Genomic DNA, 19,722 nt, shown 5'->3' on the forward strand with positions numbered 1-19,722 from the left:
TGTGGTCTGACGAGACCAAGATAAACTTGTTTGGCTCAGATGGTGTCCAGCATGTGTGGCGGCGCCCTGGTGAGAAGTACCAAGACAACTGTATCTTGCCTACAGTCAAGCATGGTGGTGGTAGCATCATGATCTTGGGCTGCATGAGTGTTGCTGGCACTGGGGAGCTGCGGTTCATTGAGGGAAACATGAATTCCAACATGTACTGTGACATTCTGAAACAGAGCATGATCCCCTCCCTTCGAAAACTGGGCCTCATGGCAGTTTTCCAAAAGGATAACGACCCCAAACACAACCTCCAAGATGACAACTGCCTTGCTGAGGAAGCTGAAGGTAAAGGTGATGGACTAAACCCAATTGAGCACCTGTGGCGCATCCTCAAGTGGAAGGTGGAGGAGTTCAAGGTGTCTAACATCCACCAGCTCCGTGATGTCATCATGGAGGAGTGGAAGAGGATTCCAGTAGCAACCTGTGCAGCTCTGGTGAATTCCATGCCCAGGAGGGTTAAGGCAGTGCTGGATAATAATGGTGGTCACACAAAATATTGACACTTTGGGCACAATTTGGACATGTTCACTGTGGGGTGTACTCACTTATGTTGCCAGCCATTTAGACATTAATGGCTGTGTGTCGAGTTATTTTCAGAAGACAGTAAATCTGCACTGCTATACAAGTTGTACACTGACTACTCTAAGTTATATCCAAGTTTTATTTCTATAGTGTTGTCCCATGAAAAGATATAATAAAATATTTGCAGAAATGTGAGGGGTATACTCACTTTTGTGATACACTGTATATATATATATATATAAATTGTGCCCAAAGTGTCAATATTTTGTGTGACCACCATTATTATCCAGCACTGCCTTAACCCTCCTGGGCATGGAATTCACCAGAGCTGCACAGGTTGCTACTGGAATCCTCTTCCACTCCTCCATGATGACATCACGGAGCTGGTGGATGTTAGACACCTTGAACTCTTCCACCTTCCACTTGAGGATGCGCCACAGGTGCTCAATTGGGTTTAGTCCATCACCTTTACCTTCAGCTTCCTCAGCAAGGCAGTTGTCATCTTGGAGGTTGTGTTTGGGGTCATTATCCTGTTGGAAAACTGCCATGAGGCCCAGTTTTCGAAGGGAGGGGATCATGCTCTGTTTCAGAATGTCACAGTACATGTTGGAATTCATGTTTCCCTCAATGAACTGCAGCTCCCCAGTGCCAGCAACACTCATGCAGCCCAAGACCATGATGCTACCACCACCATGCTTGACTGTAGGCAAGATACAGTTGTCTCGGTACTTCTCACCAGGGCGCCGCCACACATGCTGGACACCATCTGAGCCAAACAAGTTTATCTTGGTCTCGTCAGACCACAGGGCATTCCAGTAATCCATGTTCTTGGACTGCTTGTCTTCAGCAAACTGTTTGCGGGCTTTCTTGTGCGTCAGCTTCCTTCTGGGATGACGACCATGCAGACCAAGTTGATGCAGTGTGCGGCGTATGGTCTGAGCACTGACAGACTGACCTCCCACGTCTTCAACCTCTGCAGCAATGCTGGCAGCACTCATGTGTCTATTTTTTAAAGCCAACCTCTGGATATGACGCCGAACACGTGAACTCAACTTCTTTGGTCGACCCTGGCGAAGCCTGTTCCGAGTGGAACCTGTCCTGGAAAACCGCTGTATGACCTTGGCCACCATGCTGTAGCTCAGTTTCAGGGTGTTAGCAATCTTCTTATAGCCCAGGCCATCTTTGTGGAGAGCAACAATTCTATTTCTTACATCCTCAGAGAGTTCTTTGCCATGAGGTGCCATGTTGAATATCCAGTGGCCAGTATGAGAGAATTGTACCCAAAACACCAAATTTAACAGCCCTGCTCCCCATTTACACCTGGGACCTTGACACATGACACCAGGGAGGGACAACGACACATTTGGGCACAATTTGGACATGTTCACTGTGGGGTGTACTCACTTATGTTGCCAGCTATTTAGACATTAATGGCTGTGTGTTGAGTTATTTTCAGAAGACAGTAAATCTACACTGCTATACAAGCTGTACACTGACTACTCTAAGTTATATCCAAGTTTCATGTCTATAGTGTTGTCCCATGAAAAGATATAATGAAATATTTGCAGAAATGTGAGGGGTGTACTCACTTTTGTGATACACTGTATATATATATTTATATATATATAGGCTGTTGCTGTGACACACTGCTGCCAGTAACTTTTCAAACGCCTAAAACTGACTGCAAGAAACATAACATCTTGACCTTACTGGATCATAACAAACCTTATTGGATCCTCACAAGCACCGAACGGTAGTTTGCCAAACTCAACGCCTCCAACTTCTCCAGCAAGCAGGGCATCAAAGTCTACAACAGAAAGACGATATGACTAGTCAGATCATTTCATCTTTATTAGTGCAATTTACTCAGTCTGATTAATCCAGCACATGCATCCCTCGCACTTCTCCCACATTAATCCATTCCACTGTAATTGAAAGAATATCATTAGGCTGAGTAAATATCTCTAGTGCACCTTAATACAGAGGTAAACATTCATGTCTAGATGAATCCACTGAATAAACATCGTCTTAGGGCCTTTCTACACGTGGGTGGGATATAACTTCATAGCAACAATAAAATAGCTTCGGGGTGTATGGAAAATAATAAAGTACAGCCTGTGTTATTAACACCTGAAGTATAGCATGTTGGTTAGTAATACAAGAGTGCAGCCTACAGCTAAGTATCAGGGTTTTTATTACTAGGGGCATAAGAAAAACACGGCATGTTCACCCGCTATAACTAGGCCTGCACAGTATTTAATTATGTAACATAGTTAAAATTAGCTACATGCCAACCATTTTTGGACAGTTACCTTATCTCAAAGGCTTAAAATATCCATAACCCAGTCATTAGGTTCGCCCTGCCCTATCAGCTTTTTATATCAAGACCTGCAGTCTATATACAGGAAATGGTGCTGGTCAAGGGCCAGGAAGATAGTAAAGGACCCCAGTCATCCCAGCAATGGACTGTTTTCTCTATTACGGTCTGGGAAGCGTTTTTGTACCTTGAAAACCAAAACTGAGAGGATGAGAAGGAGCTTTTTCCCCACAAGCTATTCGAGTCCTCAACCAAAACAGAATTCAGGACTAAACTTGCACAAATCTAAGTATATATACAGTATATATAACTTTATATATAAGTTCTATATATACTGTATATAAGTTCTATATACTGTACATCACTATAGTGTTATGTTGCACAATATGTTCAGTATTATGTTCAGTTTCTGCACTACTTTGTCACTGTTGCACAACTGGTTCACTTTAATCTATTGCGTCTATTTTTTTAAATTATATTTTTAAGTTCTTTTCTTAATTTCAATTTTAAATGTTCTAATTTTCTACACTTTTTACATTTTAAAATATATTTTTTGTATAAATATATATTTATTTATTTCTATTTTGTAATTACTGTGGCCGAGCAGTCACTAAAGCATTTCACTTCCAGTTGTACTGTGTATGACTATGTATGTGACAAATAAACCTTGATTTGATTTTTGATTTGAGTGTGGACTCAGTCCAGAGCTGGGTCTCAGGTATGCTTATACAGTGGTACCTTAAAACTCAACATCAGTTGGTTCTGGGAGTGGCGACAGGTTTAAAAAGAGTTGAGTTTCAAGGTATTTTTCCCACAAGGATGTATGGGGAAACCTGTTAATGCGTTCCATGGTCCTGTGGAGCTGCATATATTTTAGCTTATTTAAAATAATCCGGGTTGTTTTTGACACTTATACACTGACAATAACACAAATATAATATAAAAAACAGTTAAAATCAATTACAATACAATAAAACCTCACAAAAATATCGCAAGCCCACTGTGTCAGAAGGGGAAGCACAGCGGCAAGCTATGCAGCACCGCCACACTCCATAGGAAACAACGGCGCAGCTAGCACAAAAGTAGTTTTGTCACTTCTCATGTGAATGCGCCCTAACATTTCCGCCTTTGTTTACATCGAACATGCGTCAAGTTTAATGGAAGAGTTTACGTCAAGTTACAAGGTTTGACTGTAAAGTGTTATGTAGGTGTAGCGAGTGAAGCTAATGAGGTGCGGGGAAATGCTTTAAAAGTGTCATGTTTTTTCAGTTCCTAAAATACCAGGGGTTCGTACTTACTCTGAGATGGCTAGCTGCACCAAATGCCTGGCTGAAAACCAGAAAAAATGGTTGGTAATAGCCCCTGTTTGTTTTAATATGGTCTATCCACTGCCACGCTCAATCAATATTCTATTACAACGACTTATTTGGTACTTCAATCAATCAATAAAATTAGCACATTAATGTAGAGACGGCTGGTTATAACAACATCATAAACCCCGATGGGGTATTTCAGGTGGGGTAAACATTGTTATAATGACTGGCATTTATTTATTTATTTATTTACTGATTACACAAGATTCATCAGTTCAAGTTTTAATGTCAAACACAGTCATGGACAATTTTGTATCTCCAATTCACCTCACTTGCATGTCTTTGGACTGTGGGAGGAAACCGGAGCTCCCGGAGGAAACCCACGCAGACACGTGGAGAGCATGCGAACTCCACACAGAAAGGACCCAGACCAATCAACCTGGGAATCGAACCCAGGACCTTCTTGCTGTGAGGCGACAGTGCTACCCACTGAGCCACCGTGCCTCCCTTATTGCTTACATCATTGGAACACATAGAAAGAACATGGAAAGGGTTTTAACTGAACTGTGATATGATGAGCAGATGTTGGAACCCGTACTAATGTTAAGTTCAGGTGTTCAGCCACACTGTGGACAAACCAAGGTCCCTAAAGACAACATTAGTGCTTGACCTCACAAATCACTTCAAAATCTTCTGGAAAGCCTTCTCAGAAGAGTAAAGGCTGCCAAATCCACAATTAATGCCCATGGTTTCTACCAACAAGGTCATGGTTAGGTGTCTAGGTATTGTCGAATCTTATTTGCAAAACAGTCAGACTGAAACTGGGAGATTTTAGAAGTGAATGGTTCAGGTTGAATTTTAACTAGAGATGCATGAGTACCGATACTGGTATCGGGTATTTGCCCGATACCGCGCTCAAGTTGTACTCGTACTCGCAAACGAGGCTCCGATACTAAACATCCGATACCGTGTGCCTAGTGCACGTTGCTGCGTTATGCCTGGTTCACACTACACGATTTTTGCCCTGATTTCCGCTCGGCGACTGGTCGGCGCTAGCTTTGCCGGCTCGGGAGCAACTCGGCGTTCGCTCGGCGATCAAAACTCGGCTCTCGATCGCTAAGTGTGAACTATCCAACAACTCGATCCGACCGGCTCACCGAGCGCTCGGCGACCGGATCGAATTTTCTAGCATGTCAGATATCTGATCCAATAGGTATTTGTATCGGTATCGGTAAGTACAAAAATACATGTACTTGTACTTGTTCTCGGTTGGGAAAAAATGGTATTGATGCATCCCTAGTTTTAACTATAGCAAACTTGGATTTTGAACTCTTGTTCTGGTTTTATAAGCTATATAAATGCTTAAAATGAACAAATAAGGCACAATTAAGTCTGGTGTGCCCACAAAGCCTTACACATTTGGAGTTCGTCAGAGAATCTGTCTTGCCTGCCAGAGTCTAACTGCCAAACAGTCCCGTGTAAACAATAAAAACAACTATAAAATACATTTATACATTCAAATCCTGACTCCTGAACTTTTTTTTTTCTTTTTTGCATTCCCCCCCTTTAATTTACCTCATAATCTGAAGTGAACTAGCCTCGTACAGGTGAAAAGATGCAGTCGGCTACCGCACACGTGTCGGAGGGGGCGTGTGTTAGTCATGGGTCTTTTCAGTCAGGAGTGGAAGTCAGCATCAGTAGAGAGGATGCGAAATGCCATTATCCCTTGTCTCTGTGCAGGCACCATCGATCAGATAGTAGAGATCATAACTACATTAGTTATGAGGAATCCCCCAGACAACCTCCCTACAATTGTGCCAATCACTGTCTGTGTAGGCGCCCAGCTCACAAGTTTGAGATGTAAGCTCTGGTGTGCTAGTGTGTTTTACCATTGTGCCAACTGAGCACCCTGATCGTGAATCTTGTTGCTCCATTTTTATTAAATAATCTGTAGCGTGTAAGTGTGTAAGTGTAAGTAATACTGTATTAAATCTCAGTCAGTACACTGCAACAGAAAGCACTTCCATCATTTTGGATCAATCGTGCAAGTGAAGCATTTAGAGTTCAGCAGATCTGTTGTCCTATTGATCACAGGTGTGAATCTACGGGTCAGAGTGTTACCTGATTTCTTTAGCAATATCCATTCACACTGAAAGCTGCTGGTGCAAAACCGCCAAGCACCACACATCTCATTTAAATAAACGTACGTTTGCCCTCGAAAGCCTAGTGACCAGAACCCTCCGCTACCAGAACTGATTCAAAACTAAATCCAAGGTAGAAGCAAGAAACCTATTATAACGTCCTTCAGGCAACTGGCTATGACTTGAGTATTTTCACAATCTGCCTTGTATATTTAGCATCAAGAGGATAGGTTAAAAACACACGCTAGCGCACCAGAGCTGGGATCTCGAATACATCGTATCGAATCTCAGCTCTGTCATCCGGCTGGGCTGAGCGGCCACATGAACAATGATTGGCCTGTTGTTCATATAGGGGTGGGGTATTAAGCCGGATAGGGACTCCTCGTATCTGATGCACTACGACCTCTGCTGGTTGATTGATGGCGCCTGCACAGAGGTGGGGAAAGAGTGCGGACCAGGTCGTGTCTCTCCGTACACAAGGCTGATTCGCATATATGCACTCGCCAAGTGTGGGTGACAAAATGCATACAGCTGCTTCCCACGTGTCGGGGGGGCGTGGGTTAGCTTCGTTCTCCTCAAATCAAAGCAGGGGTCGGCATTAGTGGAGAGGAAGCATGACGCAATCGGGCAATTGAACGCGATATATATATATAGATATACTGTACATACATACATACATATATATATATATATATCGCTTCACAGCAAATAGGTCCTGGGTTTGATCCCCAGGTAGAGCGGTCAGGGTCCTTTCTGTGTGGCGTTTACATGTTCTCCCTGTGTCTGCATGGCCTGTCAGCAATAGGGATGTAAAATGGATTTTAATCTTGACAGTCACTATCATTATGAAAAACTAATTTCCACTGCATGGCTATAAGTATATGGACACCCAATTTTAGAACAATAGGCATTAGTCTGTACCACCCTTTTTGCAATAATAATAGCTGCCACGCCAAGCCTTTCCACAAGCATCTGGAGTGTCTGTGCCAGTTTGTGCCCATTTAATTGTAATATCAGGCACAGATGTTTAATAATAAGGCTTGTTATAGGACTAGTAATCAGAAGGTTGCTGGTTCAAGCCCCACCACTAACAGGTTGCTGTTGTTGGGCCCTTGAGCAAGGCCCTTAACCCTCAATAGCTCAGACGGTACACTGTAACTGTAATGTAAGTCACTTTGGATAAAGGTTCTGCTAAATGCTGAAAATGTAAATGTAAATGCTCCCTCCAGGAGCTCCGGTTTCCTCCCACAGTCCAAAAACATGCAAGTGAGGTGAATTAGAGATATGAAATTGTCCATGACTGTGTATGATGTTAAACTTGAACTATGAATTCTGTGTAACCTGTAATTCCCGGTCCTGTCATGAATGTAACCAGTGTGTAACACGTGATGTTAAAATCCAATTAATAAATAAACAAACAAACAAACAAAGGACTGAAAAAGGTAGATAACCTACCGGGTGGTTGTTGTGGCCAGGAATATTGCTGCCAGTCTTGGACGATGTAGGTAAAACGGATGGCGATGTTGATGGGTGGTAGGGGTGTCAGCGGGCATCCCTGTGGAATAACATGGAATAAATTAATAGAAGTGAGAAGAGTGGCTTAAAGCTGAAGGGTAAAGAGGCACTACTGTGAAGTGGATCACATGTATTGAGTGTGAGCCAGGCTTTTCCATCCAACATCAGTGACTGATCTAACAAATTAGACACAGTGGTGGATGTTATAGCCCAAAAAACAGGGTTGGAATGGCATTTCTAATACGCTTACAATCAGGTGTCCACATACAGTACCAGTCAAAAGTTTGGACACACTTTCTCATTCCTGTGTTTTTTCTTGATTTTTTTTTTTTAATTTTCAACATTGTAGATTAATAATGAAGACATCCAAACTATGAAGGAACACATATGGAATTATGTAGTAAACAAAAAAGTGTTAAACAAACCAGAATATGTTTTATATTTCATATTCTTTAAAGACAGATTCTTTGATGACAGATGTAGAAATGTATCTACATGTAGAAAATAAAAATAATCAAGAAAAACCACTGAAGAGAAGGTGTGTCCAAACTTTTGACTGGTACTGTACATTTGGTTACGTAATGTATCTATGGAACAAGTAAAGTTCCTACAGAGCGATGCAGCACTTGTAGAGGAAATTTGGTTTATTTATCTGCACTTTTTGTGCAAGTGCAAGGCACTTCCCAAAGCCCTTCAGAGAGATGATAGGTTTATTACATTTCCGAGTAATAAAAAGCTAGGGTTGTCGTTCCTGCTTACTATTTTGGCCTTGAAGATGTCCAGCAGGCCTGAAAGGTGGTTGTACTGGCTGGGCACTTTGCGAAGATGCACCATCTCAAAGTCGGTGCGAACCCCGGGGCCTTGGCACTCTCCGGCGTACATCTTCCTCCACTTCTGCTGGATCTGAACGAACAGCGGCACCTGGCTACACACATACACACATCACTGAAGCTGATTGTCGCAAAGCAGACGAACGGATTAATGTGCAAAAATCAATCAGTGGCTACTGCAGATGCCAAATATGTCATACACACTTTAATTCCACAATACACAAATAATGTGTTTATTTATTTATTTATTAGGATTTTAACGTCACGTTTTACACCTTGGTTACATTCATGACAGGAACGGTAGTTACTGGTTACAAAACTTCCACAGTCACGGACAATTTTGTATCTCCAATTCACCTCACTTGCATGTCTTTGGACTGTGGGAGGAAACCAGAGCTCCCGGAGGAAACCAACGCAGACACGAGAACATGCAAACACCACACACAGAAAGGACCTGGACCGTCCCACAACAAATTTATACATGTATATTAATTACACTGATCAGGCATAACATTATGACCACCTTCCTAATATTGTGTCCCCCTTTTGCTGCCAAAACAGCCCTGCAACTGCGATGATCTGTGTATCCTGATGCCTTTCTATCAGAACCAGCATTAACGTCTTCAGCAATTTGAGCTACAGTAGCTCGTCTGTTGGATCGGACCACACGGGCCAGCCTTCCCTCCCCACGTGCATCAATGAGCCTTGGTCGCCCATGACCCTGTCACTGGTTTACCACTGTTCCTTCCTTGGACCACTTTTGATAGATACTGACCACTGCAGACCGGGAACACCTCACAAGAGCTGCAGTTTTGAAGACGCTCTGACCCCGTCGTCTAGCCATCACAATTTGGCCCTCGTCAAACTCGCTCAAATCCTTACGCTGTCCCATTTTTCCTTCTTCTAAAACATCAACTTTGAGGAGAAAATGTTCACTTGCTGCCTAATATATCCCACCCACTAACAGGTGCTGTGATGAGGAGATAATCAGCGTTATTCACTTCACCTGTCATAATGTTATGCCTAGTCGGTGTATATTCCAATGTATACATAATAATCACTGTTTTACCACCAATCTTCCCTTACAGAGAACTGTACTCTGCACAGCCAGTAATTGTATACCCACACAGTTCTCCTGTATGGTAGGTGTAGCTTATAAACAAATTAATAAATGTACAAATCTGCTTAGTGAGTGTTGTGCAATACAATACACATTTTTGTCATATGGTTATACTAACGGCAGAATTGTACACTGAATCTTGTTGTGTTGGTGCAATTACAAAGGTATTTATTACACTTAAGTGTGTGTGTGGTGGACATATTCCTGTAAGATGACCTAAGTAAGTATTTTTGGTTTTATTAGGGTGGTTTCTGGTTTAAAAAGTTTGAGAACCATGGCTGTAGTGAAAATACATCAGGAGCTCAAACACAACTCAATAGCACCACCCAGTGGAACGTTAAAGCCATTACAGCTTGTAGATAATGATGTCATTGGTATTGGAAATAGCCACAATCACCTGACCAACACCTAGAATTCATTAACTTGCACATACAAAAGAGAACACATTCAAAATACAAATAATAACATTGATTAATAAACGTCCTGCTCCTAATATTTCATCCCAAGCATGGAAACATGGACGTTTCTATGGAACTGATCTTAGGGACAGTGGTAGCCTAGTGGGTAGAGCTTTGGGGCTATCAACTAGAAGATTGAAAGTTTGAATGCAAGCTCTGCCATGCAGCCACTATTGGGCCCGTTGAGCAAGGCCCTTAACCCTCTCTGCTCCAGGGGCGCCGTACGATGGCCGACCTGCGCTCTGACCCCAGCAAAGATACTGGGATATGCATTGTACTGTACACCTCCTGGTTTCTACACTCACTGTCCATTTTATCAGCTCCACTTACCATATAGAAGCACTTTGTAGTTCTACAATTACTGACTGTAGTCCATTTATTTCGCTACATACTTCTTTAGCCTGCTTTCACCCTGTTCTTCAATGGTCAGGACCCCCACAGGACCACCACAGAGCAGGTATTATTTAGGTGGTGGATCATTCTTAGCTCTGCAGTGACGATGACATGGTGGTGGTGTGTTAGTGTGTGTTGTGCTGATATGAGTGGATCAGACACAGCAGCGCTGCTGGAGTTTTTAAATACCGTGTCCACTCACTGTTGGTCCACCTTGTAGATGAAGTCAGAGACGATCGCTCATCTATTGCTGCTGTTTTAGTCGGTCATCTTCTAGACCTTCATCAGTGGTCACAGGACGCTGCCCACAGGGTGCAGTTGGCTGGATGTCTTTGGTTGGTGGACTATTCTCAGTCCAGCAGTGACAGTGAGGTGTTTAAAAACTCCAGCAGCATTGCTGTGTCTGATCCACTAATACCAGCACCATGTCAGTGGCACTGCAGTGCTGAGAATGATCCACCACCTAAATAATACCTTTTCTGTGGTGGTCCTGTGGGGGTCCTGACCATTGAAGAACAGGGTGAAAGCAGGCTAAAAAGTATGTAGAGAAACAGATGGACTACAGTCAGTAATTGTAGAACTACAAAGTGCTTCTATATGGTAAGTGGAGCTGATAAAATGGACAGTAAATGTAGAAACAAGGAGGTGGTTTTAATGTTATGCCTAATCGGTGTATGTATATATGACAAATAAAGCCATTCTATTCTATTCTATCTTCTTACAGACCTTTCCTGCAGCAAAATAAGGAGAGATGAACCCTGACTTTATAACTCTGGTTTATCTTCGAGTGCTTCATCATTTTAGTACAGAACACCTAATAAAAGCAGCGAGCGACTCCACAAACGAGATGACCTTTCACCTGCTGTGCCTCTGTACCAGAAACAAAGCGGGTTGCTGGAGGGGGATGCGTTCATCCTTCGCATCTCAGAGGGATGTGTGCTGTAGCCTATTGTAAGGCGTTGCTCTTGGAAACGGGTCGCCCACACACAAGTGCACACACACGCACACAATGCCTGTATTTCACAGCTCATAAAAATACAGTAATGGAAAATGAACCCTTGAACAGACTAGGCAGGTAACAGAATGCCACAAATAAGTATTAAATTAACACACCATAGCGGACACCTCGAACGAGCGGTTTGAATCTCAGCTCTGCTACCGGCAGGCTGGGTTCCTACACGAACAATGATTGGCTTGTTCGTAGGGAGGGTGCCAGAGAGGATTCCTCATAACTGATGCAATTACGTCCTCTGCTGGCTGATTGATGGCACTTGCACAGAGACGGGGGATAATAGGATCAGGGTGTGACTCTGTACGCAAAGCTGATCCACATATGAACTCGCCTCGTGCAGGTGAAAAGATGCAGTCGGCTACTGCTCATGTGTCGGGGGGACGTGTGTTAGTCTCGCTCTCCTCAATCAGGGCAGGGATCAGCATCAGTAGAGTAGTGGTTCGAATCTCAGGCTAGGAGCCTACACGAACAGTGATTGGCTTGTTCGTAGGCAGGGAGTCGAGGGGAATCCACATAACTGATGCAATTATGACCTCTGCTGGCTGATTGATGGCACTTGCACAGAGACGCGGGATAATAGGATCAGGGTGTGACTCTGTACGCAAAGCTGATCCACACATGAACTCGTCTCACATTCAAGATAGAAAAGATGCAGTTGGAGCCGCTCAGGTGGCGCAGCGGTAAAAGACACGCGCTGCAACCAGGGCTGAATTTCGAAGGAGCGTCGTTTCGAATCCAGCTCTGCCTTCACGGTCGAGGCTGGGCGGCTCTGGACAACGATTGGCCTGTTGTCCGGGTGGGGGCGGGACTTGAGACCGTAGGGGATGCTCTCTCAGGAACGGGGCGGTTGCGCCCTCTGCTGGCTGGTTGGTGGCGCCTGTATGGAGACGGGAGGGGGTGTGGCGGAGTGTGTGATCCTCCGTGCACAGTACTCTGCCACGCTACACTCGTCAAGTGAAGGTGATAAGACAGTCGATTGGCTGTGCACGTTTCGGAGGAGGCGTGGAACGGCCTCGTCAGCCCCAATCAGGAGCAGGAATCCGCACTAATGAGAGGATGATAGATGGGATGAAATTGGACGCGCTAAATTTATAAAAAAAGAAAAGAAAAGAAAATAAAAGAAAAGAAGAAAAAAAAGAAAAGATGCCGTTGGTACTGCACACATTTCGGAGGGGGCGTGTGTTAGTCACAGCTCTCCTCAGTCAGGAGTGGAGGTCAGCATCAGTAGAGGGGAAGCATAATGCAATCGGGTAATTGGATACGATGAATGCCAAACAATTAGTACAAATTTATACCTGCAACAGATTTCAGAAATGTTAGGACAGTGACTGGGATGTTCAAAAACTTTTATAGTTGGAGATTTTGCATGCATCGATGGGTCCAGGTTCACTAACCAATAAATAATGAGAGCAGTCAACTTAAGACCAATTGAGGTTATGTGGTTAATCAGCATTTTTCTATGATAAAATAACTATCAGCCGAACTGGCATCTACACAGACATGAATGGCCATTCAGCATAGCTTTAGAGAGGTGCACTTGCCAGTGTGCTCTCTGTGCTGATCCCAAGCCTAAACTGAATAACAAGGGTCAAAAAGGTCATCCAGCATAAAAACTTAGAATGATTCACTGTGGTGGCCCCTAAATACATTCATTCATTTATTTTCTTATCCGCTTCTCCAATTAGGGTCGGCGAGGGGGTGGATGGGTGCTGGAGCCTATCCCAGCTTTTCAATAGGCACAAGGCACACAGTAACACCCTGTCCTGCCCTGTCGTGACACCAGTCCATCGCAGGGCAGACACACATACACGCACACACACACACCCATTCACCTATAGGGCAATTCAGTGTCTCCAATTAACCTGACTGCATGTTTTTGGACTGTGGGAGGAAACCGGAGCACCCGGAGGAAACCCACACAGACACGGGGAGAACATGCAAACTCCGCACAGGAAGGACCCGGACTGCCCCGCCTGGGGATCGAACCCAGGAACTTTTTGTTGTGAGGCGACAGTGCTACCCACTAAGCCACCGTGCCGCCCCCTTAAATACATGAGCAGCAAAAATAAAATAAAAAAAAAACACTTACCAGCCAGTGTTAGCCAGGGCTATAGAGACAGAGCTGAGAAGCAGGTTGCATTTGGACTCACTGATGATCGCCTCACAGTTCGCTCCAGGAGAAATGACGACAAATTCACGTAATCCATACCTAAACAAAAGCAAGAATATATCCTATGTTTACAATGCAAGTGTACAAATACCACCACACCTATTTTATTTCATCCTGATTTAGTCTGATTTATTCTGTCCTGTTCTAGATTCATTTAAACACATAGCATAAACAATGTGAAAGTACAAAAAAAGTATTTAAAAATCTGTGACATTAAAATCAAAATCAGACAAATTGGAGTTTCAATACATGTAATTCAATACAAAGTCTCAATGCATAGAAATGTTTTAATTTTATTTTAATTAGGATTTTAACATCATGTTTTACACACTTTGGTTACATTCATGACAGGACAGATAATTACTGCTTACACAAGATTTATCAGTTCAAGTCTTTAATGTCAAACACAGTCATGGACAATTTAGTATCTCCAATTCACCTCACTTGCATGACTTTGGACTGTGGGAGGAAACCAAAACTCCCGAAGGAAACCCATGCAAACACGGGGAAAAACATGCAAACTACACACAGAAAGGACCCGGACTGCTTCTCCTGGGAATCAAACCCAGGACCTTCTTGCTGTGAGGTGACGGTGTGAGCCACCGTGCCGCCAATGCATAGAAAATAGATCAGCAGTCAATAGGAATCATTAAAGCATCATTCTCCTATGTTGTTTAATCTGTGCAAAAAAACCTTACATATAGAGCTGAAATAGCACATGAATACATTATATGAACAAAAGTACTGGGACAACCCTTCTAATTATTGACTTCATGTGCTTTAGCCACAACAATAAACATTTCAGCTACAATGATAAGATTAGTTCCAGTTAAAGGCAGCAACAGTTTAGAGAAGGGCCTTTTCTGTTCCAGCATGACTGTGCCCCTGTGCACAAAGGAGGATCTTTCACTTTAAATGGGACATGTGCAACTTCTAATTAAATTTAATTTGAATAGGACATGTGCAATAGCTTCAGTTCTGCTTCTGTTTTGTTTAAGTACTGTTTTATATTTTTGTATTTTTATATTCAAATTTGTATATAGTACTTTTATTGTTTGCTGTTTTTTCTTGCACCGAGAAGAATCGTATTCGTATTCGTATCTACAAATACATGAAGAAACGTTTGGTTTGAATACACTCCAGTGGCCTGCACAGAGCCCTGACCTCAGCCCCACTTAACTTAGCTTTGCATTTAGATTCACATTTTCAGCATTTAGCAGATGCTTTCATCCAAAACGACTTGCAGAACTGTGACAGTATATTGTCTAAGCAATTAAGGGTTAAGGGCATTGCTCAAGGGCCCAACAGTGGCAACTCAGCAGTGGTGGGGCTTGAACCAGCGACCTTTTGATTACCTGTCCAGTACCTTAACCACTAGGCTACAACTGCCAGAAAAACTGGAATGAAGTAGAATATCAGTTAAGGCTTACTTGACCAATAAACAGCCATACAAATGCTCTTTTGACTGAATGGGCACAAATTCCCACAGGCATACTTCAAAGTGTTGTGAGATGCCTTCTCAGTAGAATCACATGCAGGTTACTATTTTAATACTATTTGTTTTTAAGATGAGATGTCTAACAAGCTCTTAGTCAGGTGTCCAAATACTTTTGGTCATATAGTGTACGAACTCATGAAAAAGGTCTTCATAGAACAACTACAATAATAGAGATCAGTGTAATTTTTCTAACAGTGTTACTAACCATCTGACGAGGCAGTGAGCCCTGGGAGGAAAATCGTTGTTCATACAGAGCAGGTCCTGCATTGCCAGGGGAAAGGGATCTGAAACAAACAACAAAAGTCATGTTGAATTAATTTAGGGAGTAACATTAACTGAAATCCCTGTTTTGTTGATCTATAAAGTAAAAATAACATTTTCTTTAAATTTACAGCAGACAACAAATACAGTTTTGTATTAACATAGACACTAATAAGCCAAACCACCCCCAAAAACTATGAACCACCCCTAAAAATGGAAATGGAAATGCCTATATCATAGCAAGGGTGATTGTGAGGATCAGGGATTTATGAAACGTTGGGCTGATGGCGCTCAGCGGTAAAACACGCTAGCACACCAGAGCTGACACCTCAAACTCGTCATTTTGAATCTCAGCTCTGCTACCAGCAGGCTGGGCACCTACATGAACAATGATTGGCTCGTTTGCAGGGAGGGTGCCGGAGGGGATTCCTCATAACTGATGCAATTACGACCTCTGCTGGTTGATAGATGGTGCCTGCACAGAGACGGGGGATAATGGGATCAGGGTGTGACGCTCTGTACACAAAGCTGATCCACACATGGAACTCGCCTTGCGCAGGTGAAAAGATGCAGTCGGGTACTGCACACGTGTCGGAGGGGGCGTGTGTTAGTCATGGCTCTCCTCAGTCAGGAGTGGAGGTCAACATCAGCAGATGGAAAGCGTAATGCAATCAGGTAATTGGATACGACAAGATTAGCAAAAACACCTTATTGTTCACATGTTGAATGCGGCAGATCTGATCAGCATAAAGACCTGAATATCTTTATTAAGGACCAAATCTTTATAGCCAGACATCTGGCCGTGGTGAGTATCCACCGACAGAGGTACCAATCAACATACAAACTCAAAAGCGACAAATAGTAAGCCTACCTTCCTCCCCATCTTCTTTCCCCTCGCTCTCTACACACTCTTGCTTCAGATAATGGTGTGTGATTGAGAACTTGAAATCTGCAAAGTTGATCTCCCGTGATTCATCCTCCCATGTTCCTGTGGTATACTCTCCCTACACCAGAGTAAAGAGGAAACTGGAATCATGCAACATCTGAAAATGCAACATCTAAAATAGTAGAAAAATGCAGCATCATAAAATAAATTATAGTCACAAATCAATCACCTTCTCGGGTGGCTTGCCGACATTACTGCCGATCAGTTTCCAGTCATTCAGGGTTTCTTCAACTCTGGATACAAATCTAAACAAAAAACAAGTATAAGAAATGTTATTGCAAGTACAGTGGTACCTTGTAACTCAACGTCCCCTAAACTCAAAATCAACGTGTGTGTGTGTGACTGATGCTTTGCTTAGCGCTCGGCTTGAGCAAGCAGCAAAGCGTCATGCGAACATGAGACGAATCTGCATTTGTGTGGAATAACTGTGAAATTCACTCCGAAAGCTCCACATGTATCTGTGTTTAGCTGGATTTTCTCCTGTTTTACTTTTAAACTTGTGTTAGAACTCGGGGTTCTGAGAAATTGTAAGAATCAGCTTTTGAGAGAGTCTAAAACACTAACCATTAAAAAAGTAATGCAAGTTATTGTATTAAAAGAACAACATAGAAACACTAAACCCCCCCCCCCCCCCCAATTTTCTCCCCTAATCTAGTTGTGTCCCATTACCCTCATTGCGTCCTCTATACTGATTCGACCCTTCACCGCTGACTGAGGACGCCTCTCAACTGACATACACCCCCTCTGGCACGTACAGTCAGTACAGACTGCATTTTTCACCTGCACGAGACGAGTTCATACACTTGACGGGCACTGTGTATGGAGGGCCACACCCCCATCAGCATTATTCCTCAGCACTGTGCAGGCGCTATCAGTCAGCCAGCACTGGCCGCAGTTGCACCAGTTATGAGGACCTATGATCTGACTTTTTACCCTCTAACCCTGAACAACAGCCAATCGTTGTTCATGTAGCCGCCCAGCCAAGTCGGAAGGCAGAGCTGAGATTCGATACGATGTATTCGAAACCCCAACTCTGGTGCGCTGCACCACCTGAGCGGCCTAAACCTCTCTTTAATATTAATAAATATTACTGCTTATTTGTTCTTTCCACTAATTAAAAAGCATAAGAAAACAATAAATAAGGAAAGGTAGCCGCTCAGGTGGCGCAGCGGTAAAAAAGAGCAGAGATCTGGAATACATCGTATCGAATCTCGGCTCTGCCTTGCCGGCTGAGGCTGAGTGGCTACATGAACAACGATTGGCCTGTTGGAAAAGGTAAAGTGCAGGTTTTATTGTATTTTAGATTGATTTTTAACTGTTTTTTAATTGAATTTCAGTAGAGTTTTTTTATATTATATTTGTGTTCTTTTCAGTGTAAACAACCCTACTATTTTTATATTAGCCTAAAATGTATGCAGTTCCACGGGACCATGGAACGCATTAACAGGCTTCCCATACATCCTTAAATACCTTAAAACTCAACGTCTTTTAGACTCAACGCCACTCCCAGAACCAACTGACGTTGAGTTTCAAGGTACCACTGTATGTCAGGACATTTTAATGCAAATATGCTTTAACTTTAGGGTCATATGAGACATTACCCTGCACTATTATTAATAAAAACTTAAAACGAGGGTGTTGTAGAACTTTTATTTAGCAAAAACTATTTAATTAGCAACCCAGCATCTTACAGCTACATGACAAATGACACGTAAACACACTTTTAAACAACTTACCGATACAAAAACACAAGACAAGACAAGACAGCACGTACACATTATAAACATACACACAAGCCTGAAAATCCCAGTTTTATACACGTAAATACCATTTTAACACAAAAATAATGCAGGCGTTTCCCCTGCTAACTACAGCTTTACCTTTCCCATTCAGAAGCGGTGGTGAAATCTGTAATCTCAAACACCTCACACTCAGGCTGCAACAGAAACAAACACAAACGTTAAACTGCTTTTACATGTCATGTACATGTTATATTTTAGTTTAATAACATCTGTTCGTACTGAAAACTGCACTCACATCACTGTCAGCCGCCATCTTTATCTCTGTTTATTATCTGGCGTCGTTTACCCAAATGCATTGTGGGAAATGAAGTCTGCTTGTAGCTGGCTGTAGTTAAAGCAGTTCTGTGGAGGAGAAACAAGAATTATTTTTTTATTCCGTGTATTCCAGTGGTATGTGTACTTTAACTTTGACCTTGTACCCATAATTATAACCAAAAAGTATGTAAAAGCGAGTATTTATTCAAGACTTGTTTAAAAGTACAACTTAATAGGGAAACATGCAGTCACTATATTTAAACTGTATACTGTATACATAGGGGTCATTCTATAATTTGGGGTACCTTTCACATCACCAAAAAGTACAAAAACAATGTTCTTTCTCAACAGAACAATCAGTGGTTCAAGTTAATATATTCCTTTAGTGTAACATATCCACTAGTTGCAAAGCTTAAACATAATTATTTTTTATTTTATTTAAAAGGGCAAGTAGATGTAGACTACTAGGTAACTTAGTTGACAGGTAACATAGTTGACAATTTCCCTATTTTGACCCATAACTTCAGTGGTAGACCTTGCCTGGCTGACCACATGTCATTTATTGCCAGTGGGGCCAGTGATAGCTCAGTGGTTAAGGTACTGGACTAGTAAACAGAAGGTTGCCGGTTCAAGCCCCGCCACCACCAAGTTGCCACTCTTGGGTCCCTGAGCAAGGCCCTTAACCCTCAATTGCTCATTGTGTTCTGCTCATTGTGTAAGTCGCTTTGGATAAAAGCGTCTGCTAAATGCTGAAAATGTAAATTTATTGAACAGAGTAATGTCTAATTTGAACATACATTTGAATTAAAATTATAAAAAAAATTGTAACCATAACAATGTATGTAACATAGTAGACGGTCAATTAATATACTCATTGACAATGTTCTATTATAGATAAAATATTTTTAAAAATAAGAGAACATTCACCACAGTTCAATATGCCCTCTACAGAGAAAAATAATATCATGTAATGCTGGTCACATAGTTTTAGAACAAACCATTTTTGAGTTTCTGAGTGGAGTTCTGTTAGTAACATAGTTGACAGAACTTTTGCGGACAATAATAAATAAATATATTTAAATTATTTAAAAGAGAAACTCAATTTAAAAAATATTAGTATT

At 42.3% G+C, this 19,722-nt stretch overlaps 1 protein-coding gene across 1 annotated transcript in view; it reads right to left on the bottom strand.

Moving 5' to 3' along the window:
* rab3gap1 (RAB3 GTPase activating protein subunit 1) overlaps window positions 1–18,606 on the bottom strand; it is a 99,940-nt gene extending 81,334 nt beyond the window's left edge. Inside the window, exons 1-9 of the mRNA XM_063005602.1 lie at window positions 18,582–18,606; window positions 18,425–18,480; window positions 16,714–16,789; window positions 16,470–16,602; window positions 15,543–15,621; window positions 13,759–13,878; window positions 8,616–8,781; window positions 7,797–7,896; window positions 2,296–2,377 (exon numbers count right to left, since the gene is read on the bottom strand). Of these exons, the coding sequence (XP_062861672.1) occupies window positions 2,296–2,377; window positions 7,797–7,896; window positions 8,616–8,781; window positions 13,759–13,878; window positions 15,543–15,621; window positions 16,470–16,602; window positions 16,714–16,789; window positions 18,425–18,480; window positions 18,582–18,599 (830 nt within the window). The 5' untranslated portion in view covers window positions 18,600–18,606. The remainder of the gene's footprint in view (window positions 1–2,295; window positions 2,378–7,796; window positions 7,897–8,615; window positions 8,782–13,758; window positions 13,879–15,542; window positions 15,622–16,469; window positions 16,603–16,713; window positions 16,790–18,424; window positions 18,481–18,581) is intronic.
* Window positions 18,607–19,722: the final 1,116 nt, after the last annotated feature.

The sequence above is a fragment of the Trichomycterus rosablanca genome, chromosome 12 (genome assembly GCF_030014385.1).
Source record: "Trichomycterus rosablanca isolate fTriRos1 chromosome 12, fTriRos1.hap1, whole genome shotgun sequence".
NCBI lineage: Eukaryota > Metazoa > Chordata > Actinopteri > Siluriformes > Trichomycteridae > Trichomycterus > Trichomycterus rosablanca.